Source organism: the organism of the source record quoted next, unplaced genomic scaffold, assembly GCF_019419815.1.
Source record: "Pyrus x bretschneideri cultivar Hongxiangsu unplaced genomic scaffold, Pyrus_bretschneideri_v1 Contig20, whole genome shotgun sequence".
Taxonomy (NCBI): Eukaryota; Viridiplantae; Streptophyta; class Magnoliopsida; order Rosales; family Rosaceae; genus Pyrus; species Pyrus x bretschneideri.
This window is the reverse complement of record NW_025999502.1, coordinates 794,622-812,148: the sequence shown is the minus strand read 5'-3', so window position 1 is coordinate 812,148 and position 17,527 is coordinate 794,622. Positions and strand designations below refer to the sequence as shown.

Here is a 17,527-nt window from a genome sequence, read left to right as displayed (position 1 = left end):
AAATCTCATTCTACACTCCAAACTTTCTATATTAGGAAAAACAAATACACTTGTGTGGAGTGTAGAATAAGATTTTTGGAGTGCCAATAACACTTCCCTTAAAAAACACAACAATACCAAACTAGTTCTAAATTTACACTCTACCGACAATAAGAGCTCGCTGAAGCTAAAACATTCATGGAAGTGAATTGGGGGATTTAGTGCCCTTGCTATATTGAACAATGTAAAACATTCTACAGAAAACTAAGTTGCCTCTTCACGTAATCGCCTAGCTGCCAACACAACTACGCTGTGTATTCGAATATTTACAACTACTCAAACGCTCAACAAGTACAAGCTGTTGTACGTACAACGATGAGCGATCCCCACACTGTAAGACGTTGAATTCACAGCACGATTCGATTTGTTGAGCTAGCGTTGGAAAAGTCGATTACCCTAACCATGTTCAGTTGTGAATGGAGTCCCAGGGAAGTGAGTGTATAAAACTACAGAAGGAGTAACAATTCTATTTAAGCTCCATGCAATTCTGTATATTTGCATGCGTGTGTGAAATGTTGATCGACATTTCACATTAATGATCATCATATATTGCTGAAAAGAGACAAAAACAGAAAGAAGAACACAAACAAGCTGAAGAAAGCTAGACAGGAGAAATACCTGCGATGCAACTTCATTGGGATGGTGCACTAAAAGGCATTGCAAAAGACCAAAGCAAAGCTGCAACATAATTTGGAGATGGAAGTCAAGCATATTTGTTTTCTTAGTCATTGGCTATACATTTAACAGCCAGGTATTTTTTCTTCGTCCAATTTCCTAGGCACTAAGAATGGCATCCACAAACCCTACCTTTCTGTCATGGTTCCCTAAAGCTTGCACCTGTAGGGACTCTAGGTAAGTCTTAGCAACAACTTTTGCATCACCAGCAGAGACCATTCCAGCATTAGCTTTCCTCCTCAGCAGCGCCAAGAAACCAACAAGTGCACCACGTAAAGCTCTCCAATCTGCCTGATAAAGAATGATATCACTAATTTACTTTGGAGAAAGCAAAAATACAACGCCACAAAACAGAGGTTCCAGAATAAATGAGCCAACGCACCAGTCTGTCTGTGAAGAACCCTACAAGCTATGAATAATTGCACTATCTAGTGGCTTTGATGACAGCACCGTTACAACTTCTGCCAGAAGAAGGATACCATGTCCCAAGAAGTTTGTCTTGGAATTTATCCTTTTCAGTACTAAGAAGAGAAAATTATAGGGAAAAAAATCTTGCAATCCGGGATTGTAGAGCGACACTATTTGTGCAGCTGCAAACTTGTCGGAGAAAGAAGAGGGTAACATAACTCAAGGATATGAGTTTTATTTTATTGATGAGTATAATTAATTAAGGGGCATCGCATGCTGCCCTTAGCTTAGTTTACTTGCAAAATAGATGCTTGTTTTATGGTTTTCTGTAAGAAAAAATGTGAAAGAGTTTATAACCAAATATACATGTTTTGAGACCAAACCATACAGCGGTTGATGAATTAAGCATTCCAGTTACTGAAGCTGTGTGTGCCTAGCTTCTGTCTCTCACTTGTTTATGCACTGTTCATGCGGGTACTGCTTCCGCAACCCAAGTTTCTTCCTTCTCTTGTCTATTTGTATCTCAAATAAAAACTCTCCACCTTCTCTTTAATCATTTTAATATAAGTATTCTATCAAAAAACATAACTCAAGGTACATAAGTACTCTTATCATCTAACCGAATCCCAGCGGCAGAGAGAATCACTAGCGCACAAAAAACAAATCTTATACGGCATAACATTTACCTTGAGCACGGATGACATTATCCGTAGTGCTCAAATACATCCTCATCTCTTTCACCTATTTAAAATACACAGAAATTAGCTACAACAAACTAATTAAGGGCTCGTTTGAATGTGCTTTTAAAATGACTGAGAGCACTTTTAGAGAAAATGTTTTTGGGTTCCAAAAGCATCCAAAGTGTTTTCTACAAGAAGCACCATTTATGAGCTTCTTCAATGAAGCGCTTTAAGTGCTTTTCCAATATTTACTAGAATTTTTACTAAAAATTGTTTTCAATAATATTTTCACCAAAAGCACTTTTAATCATTTTAATAGAACATCCAAACGAGCTCTAAATCAAACTGAAACACAAAAATATGGAAAATTTAACCGCACCAGCACTTGATGGTTAAAAAGTCACTCTTCACGAGCGTAACGATCGAATTCAAGCTCGCAGCCTGCAATGCAAACACATTCAGAGCTTCAAAACCATCCTACACTAATTCAAACTAATGCAAGTACCAAAACTTATTAAATTCGAAGCTCCCAGATAACAAAAAAGATAAAAAGTTGGGCAAAAGACTGTTTACTACTCTCATGTTTCGTGGTTTTCAACATTTAGTACATCAAGTTTTTTTCATCTCAGAGTCATAAAAGTATTAATTTTGGCACAGTCTCATACATCCGTTAGTCAAACTGTTAAGTCTGCAGTTAATTGATGATGTGACACTTATGTGGGCAATGACTGGACGTCATGTGTCATTAAAGGGTCTACGTAAATTTTTTATTTTTTTATTTTTTGAGAAGGGGTTAAAAAATATTCAAGATTCAAAAAAAAAAAAAAAAAACGGTCTTCAACCTCCCCCTCACCCTCCCCCTCCCTCATCCCCCGCACCTTTTCCCTCCATTCTCTCTTCCTTTCTTCCTCTGTCTTTCTCCCTCTTCTGTGAGAAAACTTAGTAACCACCAACCTTTACCCACAACCCAACCCCGTGAGCCGCCGGAAATGGGTCCCAATTGGAGACCGAGAGAGAAAAATGAGAGCCACCACCTTCTCTTTCTTTTTCATCTTCTTAGCAATAAGTTTTAGAGTCTCATCCTTCTCCCTCTTCAAGGCTTCCTCCCTCATCACATCGGCATAAGTCCTCACCAACGGGTCCAGAGTCTTCTCCCCGGACTCAAACGGGTCATGCCGCTTAGGCGATATGATATGGTTCAACCTCCGCCGTCGATAATCATCCTCCAGATCGATAATCCTCTGCGGCTTCTTGAACCTCAAATCCTCATCGGCGTCGCCGTCTCTCGGCCTCTCGTTTAGCACCGACTTGGGGGCCATGAACGACGCCGCCATCCTCTGAGCAATTTCATTGTCCATGGCCTCTGCGTTGTCATCGTTGTCATTCACAAGGATCAACGAGACATATGCACCCTTGTTGGTGCCGCCGTAGAGGTCTGTGTCAAAGGGTGACGGAGTTGAGGGAGGCCAATTGCTTATCCATCCTCTTCCTCTCTTCCTGCGTCTTCTCTATCTCGTCGTCGGATGCCATGACTAGGGTTTTGGTATTGAGAATTTGGTACTAGGATTTGAGCTGGGATTCAGATTTTAATTCAGGAATTTAGGGTTTTTGGTTACTCAACTTACTGACCGGACTGGGCTGCAGGTGTTTTACATTTTGGGGGAGTTGAGGCAGGCTATGGATCAGAGGAGATGAGAGTTGCAGAGGAGAGAAGGGAGGGAAGATGGGTGGGGGTTGCAGAGGGTGCCGGGGGGAGGGAGTGGTTGGGGAGGTAGAAGACTTTTTTTTTATTTTTTAAATTTTTTTTAATGAGACGTGGTGCATAATCATTGTCCATATAGGCGCCACATCATCAATTAACAGCAGACTTAACAATTTGACTAACGGATGTATGAGACTGTCCCAAAATTAACATTTTAGGTATGACTTTGGGACAAAAAAAACTTGATGTACTAAATGTTGAAAACCACAAAACTCCAGGATTGTAAACAGAGTTTAATCCTAAAAGTTTCATAATTTAATAATAATTTCGATTGATTAATGTTTGATTCCATAATTTTCCGAACAGTAAGGAACTCAAAGTAGCAGAGAATTGTTGTTAAAAAGTTGGAGGAGAAATTGAGTGGGGTGTGAACCTGCTGGGAAGGAGAGCAAGACGTGTCGACGTACGACTGAATGTGATGAATCAATTCACTCGGTCCAACCATTGCCAGCGAATATTGAGGTTTCAGGGTTTTAGGAGGTGTAGAAGAAAGGGGAGGGTTTTAGGAATTTGTGACCTTAGCACAAATTATTATTGCTATTGTGTTTTTTTTTTTTTTATTTAATTCCCTCGTACTTATATTAGAAAAAAAAAAATCGTTACAAAATAGCTCATTGTTATTAATTTATTAAAATTTAAAAAATGGTATAAACATACCTTCTAGTTTCGCTAAATTAAAAAGGGTACATTTATAATCTTCTCAACTTATTGTATAGTCTTACACATTTAGTTCAGAAATAATTTTCTAAAACACACTTATGTCAAAAGTGCTTTTACTAAAAAAAAAATTAAAACTTTATATTAAAAATCCATGCTTTTTTTATAAAGCACTTTTAACTCATTCTACTTAACATCAGTCATGAAAACTTTTGGCTATTTGAAAGCTTTTTTCTAGCCAATTTTAAGTACTATTGTTCTCTATTTGACAAGCACATTTTTGTTCTGATTTAATCACCCATAGTGTAGATTAAATAGAATATCGCTCGAGTAAATAAGCCTCATGCTTATTTTCTGATTGTTGGTTCATGAACACCACCACTGAGAGAGAGAAAGGCAAACTCCAGTAGCAACCAAAGGGCTTACAACAACGATGAATTTCTAATTTTTAAACCATGAAGTCTGCAAAATTACATGCCCTTGCTGGTGGTTCGAGATACTGGGGATACAAAATTACATGTAATAAGAGCCTTGTGCTTCTATAAGATAGATACGAACCACCTTGTACAAGCAAATGATAAGTTTCGAAAGATCATGAAACTATGTAACCAAAAGCCAACTGCTAAACTCCATCGACAACCTCATCCAATCGGTCAAGAAATCCCTTATGAGTTACAGTGTCGTTAAATCGAACCCCATTCAAAGAAGCTGCTTCAAACTTTGTCCATAGCTCCCTCTTTAAAGTATTCTCACCAGGATGTCTGCCCGTTCCAAAAACGCTTTCAGCTTCTTTCCAGATGGGAGTGCTTTCCATCAGCAAAAATCTGCCGCCTGCAGTCTCTGTGACAAAAGAATAATACAGAGGATTTAAATCAAAACATGCCAGTATGTTATCCGTGTGCTCACAAGTAAAATAGTAAGAAGCAAACAATGAGCGGCGAAAATACCTTGAAGACAAGATGTCTTGATTAGGTGAGTGCCTCCTTGAAAACCATTTTCTTTTGATACAGACAAACTAATTTGCTTATCTAGAAGATGCCCAGTAATTGGCAATTGTAAATCAGTAGCAGCACTGCCTGGAGACTTTTCATCATGGGGATTAAGTAAAACACAAGTTTTAGGAGGCGATATGCACCATTCTGGTGATGATTCAACATCGTTCTTTCTAATTCCTGATTTGAACGGCTGTTGTAGCGCCAACAGCTCCGGATACCTGAAAGCAAGATCCCCAGAAGCTTTGTTGCCAGAGGAATCACTGGAATAAGTGAATCCAACAGGAAATGGGGTGGATTTATGAACCGCAGTGACGACCCTTGGGAGAAGACTCCGAAATGGGTTCGAGCATAACACATGATTTAGGAGGAGACATTTTTAGGCATGGAGTCATCACATTCATAACCATGGATCCCCCTTGTTTCGGAAACATTGGCGGTGGAGAAACAAACTCAGGCTCAAGACTACTTCCTTCTTCAGTAGCAACTGAATCAGAAGGCTTACTTGGAGTTGACTTTGTTGTCACAAGTTCAAGCGAATTATCATTTGCATCTCCGAAAGTGGCTTTGAACTTCGGTATCCTATCGACAGTACACGAAGTAATTCTCTCAAAGACTGATGACCTAGAAGGGACCGGGGGTCTGGATGACAGAGACTTTGAAATGGGAAGAGGGGTTAGCTTAAACAGATGTCTCCCTCTTTCAATAGTGCACTCCGCGCGCCAGGACACAAGGGGGGAAGGAGAGATTAAGGAGTCTTGTGGACTCTCAATCTCCACCCTTTCGACTTCATCTGCAGCATACTCCGTTGGATCGGAGAGTGCCTTCTGAAACCTGGGCACCCATGGCTGCAAGCAATTGCATAAATTTGCATAAAGTGCAGATAATAACGAAATTCAAAGACTAATCATATGATTGGTATAAATTTGCAGACCTTCAAAGACGAAAGCATTTCGGACAAGAAATTCACGAACGATTCAACTTCTTTGGTTGCTTTTCCTCGGCATTTAAATGCTTGCACAACTAATTCATCAATCTACCATTCAATTTCAACCCAAATCATACATTCTGACAGATTCACAAAACCCTAAAGAAAATGAAATTTTCAAATAAAGACGAAAACTTCAACTTTTCTGTAATTCCCAGTTCTGGTTGTTGAGATCGATGGAGGAATTGTGTTACCTGGTGAGTTAGATCAGAGAGATCGGACTGAACTAGCAGGAGCCGATCGAGAGCGTCGTCGTTTTGGTGGTCCTTTTCTTCTTTATCATGTTCTTCGACCCTAAACTTGTGCCCTTCCTTTTCTTTCTTCTTCGCGGTGGCGGAGAATTTAGAGAACGTTACTCCGCCGCCGCATCTGCCGCCATTGTTGTTCGATATCTCCCTCAACGCCGTCCTCACTGACCTCCCTTTCTCTTCGTTCCTCGGCATCTCTCTTCCGCTCTCTGTCTCCGTCACTCTCTCCTTTTGAATTTCATCAGTGGCGCTCAATTTTCATTCCCATTTTTTGCTGTAGTTATCGGGTCCATCACTTTATTTGATCGGGGCCCGGCCCATTACACCCCAGCCCACCACATAATTGAACCTAGACTATGAGTCCATATTTAGCACTGTCAATCAGATTTATTTCTACAATTTTTTTTTTTTTTAGGACATCATACTTTTACACTAAGGAGAGAAGAAGTTCGGCTAAGTCATACATTAGGCAACCTAATTTGATATCAAATTTACCATTCACGAGATTTGAACCTAAGACCTCTCACTTACAAATGGAAAGGAATACCACTAGACCGTAGTATTAAGTAGCAAATTTAATTCAATATTTTTAGTCATGTTAGCTTTTTTTTCTTTTTTTTTTTTTTTTTTCCCAGGTCACCTTTTTTCAGTTTAAAGGGTCTTTAATCTTTTGACTATAATAGGGGTAGGGGTGGTTCGGTATGGGATCCCAAAATATTTGCTGTATTTAGGGATGGTTCGGTATTCCCAAATTTCATATATATTGAAACACCAATCATTCATACTAAGTCAAATTAACATGCAACCAAAATAAAATAAGTAACAAACCACCAAAAGCAAAAATTTAAGTTACAAACCTAATATGTTCGAAAACTAACAATACACTTTTTTGATTTCATGTTGAAGACATAGACACATTTGGTTGAGAAGCAGCAGTGCAAGGTGAGTATGTGTGTGTGGGAGGTTCGTACCTATAGATGTGGCGATAAATCGCTAATTATATTGTTACTAGAAGTTAGCAACAATTTAAATGTGTGATAATATATATATATATATATATATATATATATATACCAAAAAATTGAGGAGACAATACTGACTCTCATACCTAAATTTTGAGATCGGTTCGGTATGTCATCCCGAAAATTTGGGGAATTTTTTGGTTTGGGATTTTCGGGAATTTTTTCCAACCCTAAGTATGGGTCATCTTGTTTGTGAAGCTTATGTAGGGTTCCTATCTCTTTGTGTGTGTGAGTGAATATATTCTAGGTCACAATTTCACGAGCAGTGACTATCTCCAAAAGAGATATTAAAATTTAAACCTAAAATTTAAATTTGAAGGCTTACATGGTACTTTGACATCTTTGAAACTTTTGCTCTCCAATCAATATGTCAAATTTTAAATATAAAATAATAATTCATGTACTTTCTTTGCATTGGGACTGAAAAAAAAAAACAAAAGGATAATGCTTTAAACTAATAAAAATTAATAAAAAGCATTTAATAATTAGGGTAAAGTACAAAAAACTACCTCAACTATTGGTCTCAAGACACTTTCATACCCCATCTTTTAAAAATGATAATGTCATACCTCATCTTACGAAATTGTGCCAATGTCAAACCTCCGTTAGTTTTTTTGTTACCTTTTCTGTAAAATGCTGATGTGGCCAAAGATGTTAAAAAAGTAAAAAATATATATTTTAATAATTAAATATTAAAAAAATTAAAAATTAAAATAAAAACTAAAAAAAATTAAAAATGGCCTAAGGGATCCGGCCTTCCCTTCTACCCGCACCAAGCCTTTTTCTTCTTCTCTTCGACAGCCACCAAACCCTTCCCCATTCCCCCAACCTTCCTCCACCAGCCTCTATCTCTCTCTCTCTCTCTCTGGGATTCGATCTCCCTCCTTTGTCCTTATCCTTACCCGCACTCGTCTTTCCCTCACCACCACCTCCCAACCCGACCCAACCCGGCCACAGATTGCTCCCACCATAAAAATCCTAACCCGACCCATCCCTCCTCTGTCCCGCGACCAATGAATGCTCCGACAATGGAGTAGCCCAAGAAGGAAGAAAACCAAAACTGCCGCTCATCCTCCATACTTTCAAGTACTTGGATTCGTGATCTTAGATCATGGTTTCTTTATTTTCTCCACCAGCATTTGCTTCTGGGTTTTGAATTTTGGCTGCGAATTTTGTTTTCAGATAATAAAAGAGGCACTTTTGGCTTTGAACGAGAAGAGTAGGTCGAGTCCATACACCATATACCAAACCCACACCTAGATCCCTCCTCTGACCTCTCTTTTCTGTCTGATTCACCGTCAACCTAACACTTCCTCCGACCTCTCTCCTTCACTCGACCTCTCGATTTCCTCCTCATCTCGGCTGTTAAAACCCTCCTCCTCCTTCCCACCTCCGCTCTCTTCGCCTTCAAACCCTCCCCTCGTTCCCACCGTTGTTATCCTCCTCGGTGTGGATGGTTGCAGAGAGAAGATGGAGTTAGAATGGGAGAGAGATGCAGGAAAAGATAAAGAGAAGAAACAGAGAAGGGTTGGTGTGGGTGGAAGAAATGAAGACCCGCATCCCTAGGCCTTTTTTATTTGTTTAATTTTTTAACTTTTTTTTTAATTTTTGAATATTTTATTATTTTTTTAATCCAGTTGGATTAGTGAGCAGATCCCGTCTTTGGCCGTGTCAGCATTTAACAGAAAAAGAAACAGAAAAACTGACAGAGGTCTAACATTGGCACAAATTCGTCAGATGAGGAATGACATTGTCATTTTTAAAAGATGAGGTATCAAAGTGTCTTGAGACTAATAGTTGAGATAGTTTTTTGTACTTTACCCTAATTAATTAAAAAAATCTAAAGGTGCTGTCAAATTTAGCAGCAAGGGGAAGAGATGTCATATGTCAATCCATATTATGCCACATCAGTTTTGACTTCTCAGTTAGAAAACATTAATGTTGTCTTTTGTTACTGCTATTACTGATTTGAACAATTTGATATCTCATTTGAAGATACTCTCATTAGGATAAAGCTTTCTTGCGGATTTGCTAGAGTTGACCGTCATTCTTTTTAACACATTCATTTTGGTTATTAGCTAGGCACATTTTTTACAAATCTGAGCTAAAAATGACCTCTAGCCTTTTGGTCGAAATTGAACCTTCTGACCAAAAGACATGATGATAAATGTCAAATTGAACCTAGACACAATTCCGGACCTGAAAGACGCACCCAACACAGCTCCATATTATTTCACTCCCTAACCCAGTTCACCAACTCACCCCGACACTGCAAACCGGCGCGTCAAACCACTTGCCACCCCATACCAGAGAGGCAGCATGGCTGGTACCTTGGTGGAAACCCGAATTTCACAGCAGAAGCTCAACGGCGGAAGCCAATTCCCGCTAGTTATATCTTCGCCTCCTGCATCACCAAAACCATCGAAGCCGAAAAACCCTATGTGGGCGGGGCAGCTCCTCGGACCAACGTCGTGGGTCGGGTTTTTATCGCCAACGAGTCCCCCGCCCGACCAGAAGATTCCATCCCACCACGAAATGGCTCAGGTATGTTCTTATTGCACGGCGCCTGTGGTGTGGTGCCGGAGTACCCATCCAAGTTGTTTTTCTTCTGTGAAGTGGAGCCTGGAAGTGGGGGAGAAACTCCGATTGTTCTGCGCCACATTGTGTACGAGAGGATGAAAGAGAAGTACCCGGAGTTCGTCGACAAGTTGGAGTAGCACGGGTTGTTATATAACCGGGTTTTGGGGGAAGACGACAATTCTTCTTCTCCAATCGGCCGTGGCTGGAAGTCCACCTTCTTGACCAAAGACGAGCATAGCTGAGCAAAGGTATTGCTTCAAATTGTACAAACTCTACTTCACTTTAGCTGTACAATGAGTAATTTTTCAGTGGGCTCTCAACACTAACACCACGTGTCATTCCAAACACATTTTTCAGTATGATCGTAACACTAACACCACGTTATCGTAGTGTCACAAGCCCACCCAAAATGTATATATAAAGACGTGTGCAATTATTATTATCTAAACTGTGTAAACTCTAGAAAGGTAAATCACATAAATTGAGTGAGCGTGTAACGCCACGTCAACATGCCACGCAGGTAACATACATTCGTCTAATACGTAAATCAGATGAGCCCTCAAATGTTTTTACTAAAACTTTTGGCAGGGCTGCTAAGCTTGGCATGAAGTTGGAATGGTTGGATGATGGAGTGAAGTCAATCATGGGACCAATCCCTGCCATCAAATTTAACAGCACAACGCAGCGCAAGATTTGGTTCAACAGCATGGTGGCAGCGCATATACCGGCTGGAAAGATGCAAGGAACGACCCTGTAAAGGCCGTCACTTTTGGAGACGGCAGCCCATTGCTGGCAGATATCATCCACAACTGCTTCAAAGTTCTTGAAGACGAAAGCGTTGCCTTCCCTTGGAGCAGAGCCGATGTTTTAGTGCTCGATAACTTGACTGTCCTTCACTCCCGGAAATCGTTCACTCCACCTCGCAGAGTCCCAGCTTCGCTCTGCAAATAGTTTAGGTCTATAGATTTTAGCTTCTCTTCGTAACTTTTACTGATATTTTTGTGGATGTTTCCTTGAATTCGAAGTATATACTAGACGCTTTCATCCACTCGAACGGCTGGATTTTGAAGCGCAAATCGGACGTAGAAACGAGACACTGAATTTCAACGAAGAAGCTCAAGGCTTTCTAGAAATTGAAGATGAAAACTTGCTACGGCACATTATATGTAGGGGTATAACAGAAAATCCATGTTAAAAGTAAGATATAAGTTTCAACTGAAGATAACTTATATAATTAAGCTACTGAAAGCTTTACTTGTAATACAAGGAAACAACCCTTCCTCAGCTCCTCCAGTTAATTTTACATTATATCAAAAAAATTCCCACAAATGACAATACAAAGAATAAAACATTAAACGGGCAAAAAAGAGGACCGAACGAAAATGGCCACTATAAATACCACCAGCTTATGACTACGTACGCGCCGCTATACACACATAATGATACAGATAAACGAGGGACGAAAGAATGAAATATTGTAGGCATCGGGTTGAAAGAGAATCGCGGTTTCACTATCTTCCCTGAACAAGGCCACTGAATACCTGGCTGTTCCCTGCAAGAGTAGCTTCCCACTCCACTGAGGATAGGAGGATCTGTGATAGAGAAATCACAACTCCCTTCATGTCAGGCCGTAGGATGGGGTCCTCGTCTACACATTGCTTTGCTATCATGGCCACCTGTGTAATCAGTTACGCCAACAAGAAGAAATGTACGCGTTACTGATGAACATTGAAATACGACTTCAAAATTAACCTAGTCGTTTGTTTTGTATACTTTGACGACATAATTACTTGCAAGAGAGGTGTGAAGTATTAACAGCCACTTTCTGTAGCATGATTAACTTGATTAACAAAGCTCAGGATGACTTAAAATCAATGTCACATTTCCATATTCAAGCTGATGGGTCAATTCTAGTATAATTTACTTCAACTTATAATTCTCTCACAGGTTGCGATCCCCATTCCGCGGTCCATTGAAAGAATAAGCGCCACTTTTTCACTCAGATTTTCATATAAATCAATTTATATGTCAATTGTCATCGGAAAATTATAGCACTTTCTTGTACCAGAGAGAGGTACGGTCAGTAAAAGCAAGCAAAAATATTCATCACTCCGGATGAGCTCAAAAGGTGATTACTTTACCTTGAATAGGCAATCATGAGGATACAAGTCCATCATATTTGGGTCAATGTAATCCTTCAAGTTTGACATGCTCGTGGAGTCTGGTGAAGTCCTTAGAGCTGTTTGCATCTTGCATTCAACCAAAAATAGGGACGTGTCATACAAATAGAGCAAATAACAAGAATTCTTGCACTAGAAACATTTGCAACTAATAGAAAATATTTGGAAACTGTAACTAAAAAGGGCAACAAAGGGATACGGAAAACCCAAAGGAGACCGAGTCGCATGTCGATTTTTCTAGGAGATGCAAGTAAGTACAAAATGCAGGTGCAATGGAATAACTAAAATCTAGCTTTTATTTCTCATTGAATGTTGTCAAGCGCATGGTTTTTAAGTACAGAATTTTGACATTTGAATGGAGATTGCTCTGATTTTCCATAAGGGTAATATGCTAGGGAGACCAAATTTTTAAACCAAATTTGCAAACCAAATGATGTGTCACCAATATGTATAGGTAAAATCATATAAATTTGACTTACTTGTAAAGAAATGTTATGTTCCAAAGGATCATTATATCGTTTATCTATTGAGAACAAAATTATGTCTCCTCAGCAGAACTTACAATTGACACCAGTGAACGTCTCTCAGAATTTTTTGTGGCTGTGCCTTCAGTTCGTATAACGGCCTCCTTCCCCGATATAAGCTCAAAAAGAACAACTCCAAAAGCATAAATATCACTTTTTGTAGTAGCACGACCATCACTCAAGTATCTACGGAAGCAAGAGATAAGAAATTAAAACTTGAATTTGTTGAAGACAAAGTAGTTAACTGCAAGTACGGTTTCTTACTCTGGGGCCAGATAACCATATGTACCAACAACTTTGGTTACGGTAGCTTCTCCATCACTCGTTTTACCAAAAATTCTTGCCAACCCAAAGTCTGAAATCTAAAATACAAAGACAACAAGTTCAATAAGTGAAATGTATAAATGTATAATGCACAACACAAATGGAATCACTACAATATCTTAGAACCTTTGCCCTGAAGGAACCGTCAAGCAAGATGTTGCTTGTCTTGATATCGCGGTGGACATAATGAGTTTTAGTGTGCTCATGGATGTACTCGAGACCTCTAGCAGCATCAAGTGCAATCTGGACCCTCATGACCCAGGAAAGTGATGTATGACCTATAATACAGTTTTCATCATTCACAAAGATCAATAACATGTGCATAGCTCAACAACACAAAGTTCACATAATTTTGGAAAACAGAGTAGATTATTAGCCAATTTTTAATATGCTTTAACCTGAATACAATTATGGACCAAAGAAAGCAACAGGAAAGTAAAAAAAAAAAAGCCTCCAGGCTAGCTTATGACATTTTAGTGTTACCATGCAAATTACCTTTGTTCTGAGGATCATGCAAATGGCTTTTAAGTGAACCTTTTTGGGCATATTCATATAGAAGGAAGAGCTCCTCGTCATTTGCTGTATAACCAATCAATTCTACCTTAACATAATTAAACGCAAATAAAAGTCAGATTTCTAAAACATTGAAAGCAACAAGCTCCAAAACTACAATGAGACTTACTAGATTTGAATGATGAACCTTGCATAGAACTTTTATTTCTGCCAGAAACTCTTTAGTTTTTGTTGCAGTCATTCTTTTAATAGCAACTTCCTGGATAGAAGTCAAACCATTACCCACAAGGTGACAAAGGTGTGACAAGGAATCTTACACTAGATGGTAAAAGAAAATGTAAATTATGGGAACCAAAGTAGAAATCTGCGAACCTGCTCACGGAGGAGGCCATAATACACGGAACCATATGTTCCACGGCCCAGAAGACGCGAATCAGAAAACCCATCTGTTGAGGAAAAAATATCTTCATATGTGAAAACGACAGGCTTCTCCACATCAAGTACATGACTGCCAATAGCTGCAACAAGTAACGGAGAGGATCAGTCAGACATTCCAAGATTAAGGAGGAAGACCACATTTTGGTATATAAAGATTGGATAAAGAAGCAGATTACACGCACAAACTGCATTCTACGTTCTCTTTTTTTCCTTATACAGAGAATACTCATCACTCATTTAGAAAGGCAGAACTTCATAGTTAAACATGAGGAATAAAATACAATTTGAGATAAGAAAATTCAGACATTAAAACCTTTGGGGATAGTTGTCTGCTGACTGCAAGGATCTCCATTAGTTTGCTTCCAATCTGATGAGGTGCAACACATGTACCTACCCGAAGCACAACAAAAACTTGGCTTCCGAAGAACATGAAACCTAACTTGACCATCAGGATCTTTTGAACTACTTCTTTGTGCTTCAGTAAAGCAGCTTGATGACCTCAGGCAAACATATAAAACTATGCCTAATACAATCACAACAAGAATGATCCCTAAACTCCCTACAATCCATAAATATGGCAGATGCGGCTTATGATTCTCTTCATTTGCTGCAAACAAAAAGTAAACAACTTATTATAATGATTTAAAAGATGCAGTATTGTGCACTACGTTGTTATTGAGTGGGAAAATCCAGGGAAATTAGAAAGGCAAGGGAAAGCTAAGAAGAAAGAGAAATAGGAGGGGATGCTTAAAAAAACAGTTGTTTCAAAGCATTAACAACTAATATTCTCATCGAACTAACAAAATTGTCTGGAAACAAAATTTGCAACAGATTTTGTTGCCTCTGCTCCTCTGTGCCTAAAGTGTGTGCAAAAGATTAGAAATGCATCACAATTAAAAAATGAAAACGAATTTCATGCGTATTTGCACGGCCATCTTTCTTTGCCTTCTTGACAATAATTTTAAACATTAAAAGTATACAGATTTACACTATAAATTAGCCCACATTTCTTCACAAGATCCCCATTGAGATATTGCATTGAGAATCTTAATTTGTTTCTGATCATCTTTCATTTTATTCAACGAAGGGCAGCATAAACTTGAATCTATGTCTCTAATGAAAAACACTTTATCATGTAAAACCCTTATTTGTTCTGCTACTGTAATGACTCCAATGTTTCCTCTACATTAAGGTCAACAAAATTTGACAATAAAAGAACTACTACCAAAGCAACCAGTTTTAGTTTTAATTTTATGCATATTACATTAATAAAACTATCAGCTTGCCATTTCAAATTAAATTATCGTAATTCCTCATGATATATCAAAACCATACCTGAAACACTGGCATTGGATGGAGAAGGAGCAGGAACAGGAGAAATCGTCTCCAAAGGATACGGCTCACCAGGAACTAGAACCATGATAAAAAATCAAACAAATAAATTTACAACATTGGTATTTAGCTCTAACCATAATGACCCAGGAACAGGAAGATCCATAAATGAGATAGGAATACATACGGAAATTTAAACAAGTACTGATTCCCAATCGACCAATTTCTATTGAGCATCATCCATTCGCCTAGCAAACCAATGAATTTTTCCTTTTCATACCATACTTACACTTGATTGTAAGTGTTAGCAGCAAAATTTGGTAAAGGTACAATCATGGTGATTTGATCATTGCTCCACTAAACATGACATGATATCTCAATTAAAATTATTAATAAACTGAAAGACCTGCACTATGCTTCCTCAGTTTCACTCAGTAATTCATCTCTAAATTCTACTACATTGTTCCCACAGTTTACTACACAAGTTTAACTGAATTGCATTTTCGATAACTTTGAACTAATCTAACCCGAAACCAGATTAAAATGGACAGCTTTCCCTCGCAGTATACCAACAATTATACCCAATAAACACCTCCACTAAATTACACAAACAGAGTAAATCATAACTAAATCACATGAACCGAAAAAATAAAGCAAAAAAAAACTCACCTGAATTCAAAGGAATGTAATACAGATCGCCAACAGTCACATTATCAGGATCACTAATCCCATTCACCTTCTCAATGCTATCCATACTAACCCCGAACCGGCTAGCCAGAGACTCAGTGCTATCCCCATCCCTCATCACATAACTCATCAGATAGTTCCACAACCCACTCGAGCACCCACACATCAGCCTCAACGACACAACTGCGCCGTACCCGGCCCGCCTAGTGGTATTAGGCAGAAAAGTCAGCCCACCATAGGCCTCCATAACCATGTCATAAACATTCCCATCTGCAGATTTCACAGTAAACGTTGTGTTGGTCAAGTAACTCTTGATCCCCTCCGCACAAGAACAGTTCTTCTTAACAAACACGTAGCCCCGCCCGTCGCCGCCCTCAACGGTCACATCTTCCGGCAGTACTGTCGAACATGCTCTGAATCACCGGCAGAGTCTCATTGGGTTCCGGCTTAAAGGCCAAAAAGGAGGTGCACAGGCGAGTTGTGTCCGTACAGTTCATGGGGCTTGGGGCGAAAGCTGTGGAAAGGGTAATTTGGAGAAAAAGGTGTAAAAGTATTGGTATTGGATTCCATTGAAGCTTCATGGTCAAGAAAATTAGTTCAGAAAAAAGGAAGAAGTTGAAGAATTGTGAAGTGGGTTGTCGAAAAAATGGTGGCTTGATCAATTGGTGGGGTGAGATCAAATATTTGACAAATTGGGATCTGTTCAGCAGAATGATTGCAGTACATTGGTAACACAAAAAGAAAAAAAGGGGAAGAATTGGGAAGTGGGTTGTTCTAATTAGCTCAATTTATGGGTGTGGATTGTGGAAAAATGGTGTCTTGATCAATTGGTGGAGGGAGATCAAAGATTTGACGAACTGGGTGTGACAGCAAGAACTTCGATGGAGAAGCACAAAGTTGAGCTAAATTGATTTGATGGGTTTGGGAAGAAATAGTAAGACTTGTGGAGTGAGATCAAGAAACTGACCAACAAAGTCCAACTGCTGCTGAAATTAGTGTGAGTTGGTGACAAAAATTTATGGCTAAAATCTAAAAAGGGGTTCTTAATTTAATTGTAATTTTTGTATATTTTAAGTGGTGATTTGGATTTGGAGTGAGAAAGATTCGGCAGGTTTTGGAGGAAATAGGAAGAATTTAGCAGCAAGAGTATGGAAATGGAGGAATAAATAGGGAGGGTGGGTGGGGACTAAGGGATGGCAGGAAGAAAGGAAGAAGGGATTGCAAACAGAGCATTTGTGCAGAAAACTCAACTCTTTGGTTAAAATTTTGCATGCAACAGAATGCAGTGAAAAAAAAACAGAGAGTATACAGATTTGCAGAGAGCCACCCACCTGGGCATATTGTGGACCATTTGATTTTTCTGATTTTTGACTAAATTGCCCTTTTCATGGCTTCCTAATCTTTTCTTTTTCTCAATCAAAGAAAGGGAGGTGAAAAATGTATTGAAAAATTGGAGCCCTTATTCACTCATTAAAAAT

At 39.0% G+C, this 17,527-nt stretch overlaps 1 protein-coding gene and 2 pseudogenes across 1 annotated transcript; 1 reads left to right on the top strand and 2 right to left on the bottom strand.

Annotated features, from left to right (window-relative positions):
- Positions 1–4,648: 4,648 nt before the first annotated feature.
- Positions 4,649–6,694, bottom strand: LOC103934518 (annotated as a pseudogene).
- A 2,893-nt stretch (positions 6,695–9,587) lies between these two features.
- On the top strand, positions 9,588–11,121 carry LOC125477115 (annotated as a pseudogene).
- Positions 11,122–11,257: 136 nt separating this feature from the next.
- LOC103942024 (lysM domain receptor-like kinase 3) lies at positions 11,258–17,260 on the bottom strand. The gene is given in 12 exon segments (XM_048583977.1): positions 11,258–11,727; positions 12,193–12,300; positions 12,794–12,941; positions 13,020–13,117; positions 13,206–13,357; positions 13,575–13,680; positions 13,762–13,851; positions 13,965–14,110; positions 14,344–14,637; positions 15,366–15,440; positions 16,032–16,449; positions 16,451–17,260. Coding segments are annotated over 12 exon segments (1,980 nt in total). The 5' UTR covers positions 16,631–17,260; the 3' UTR covers positions 11,258–11,562.
- Positions 17,261–17,527: the final 267 nt, after the last annotated feature.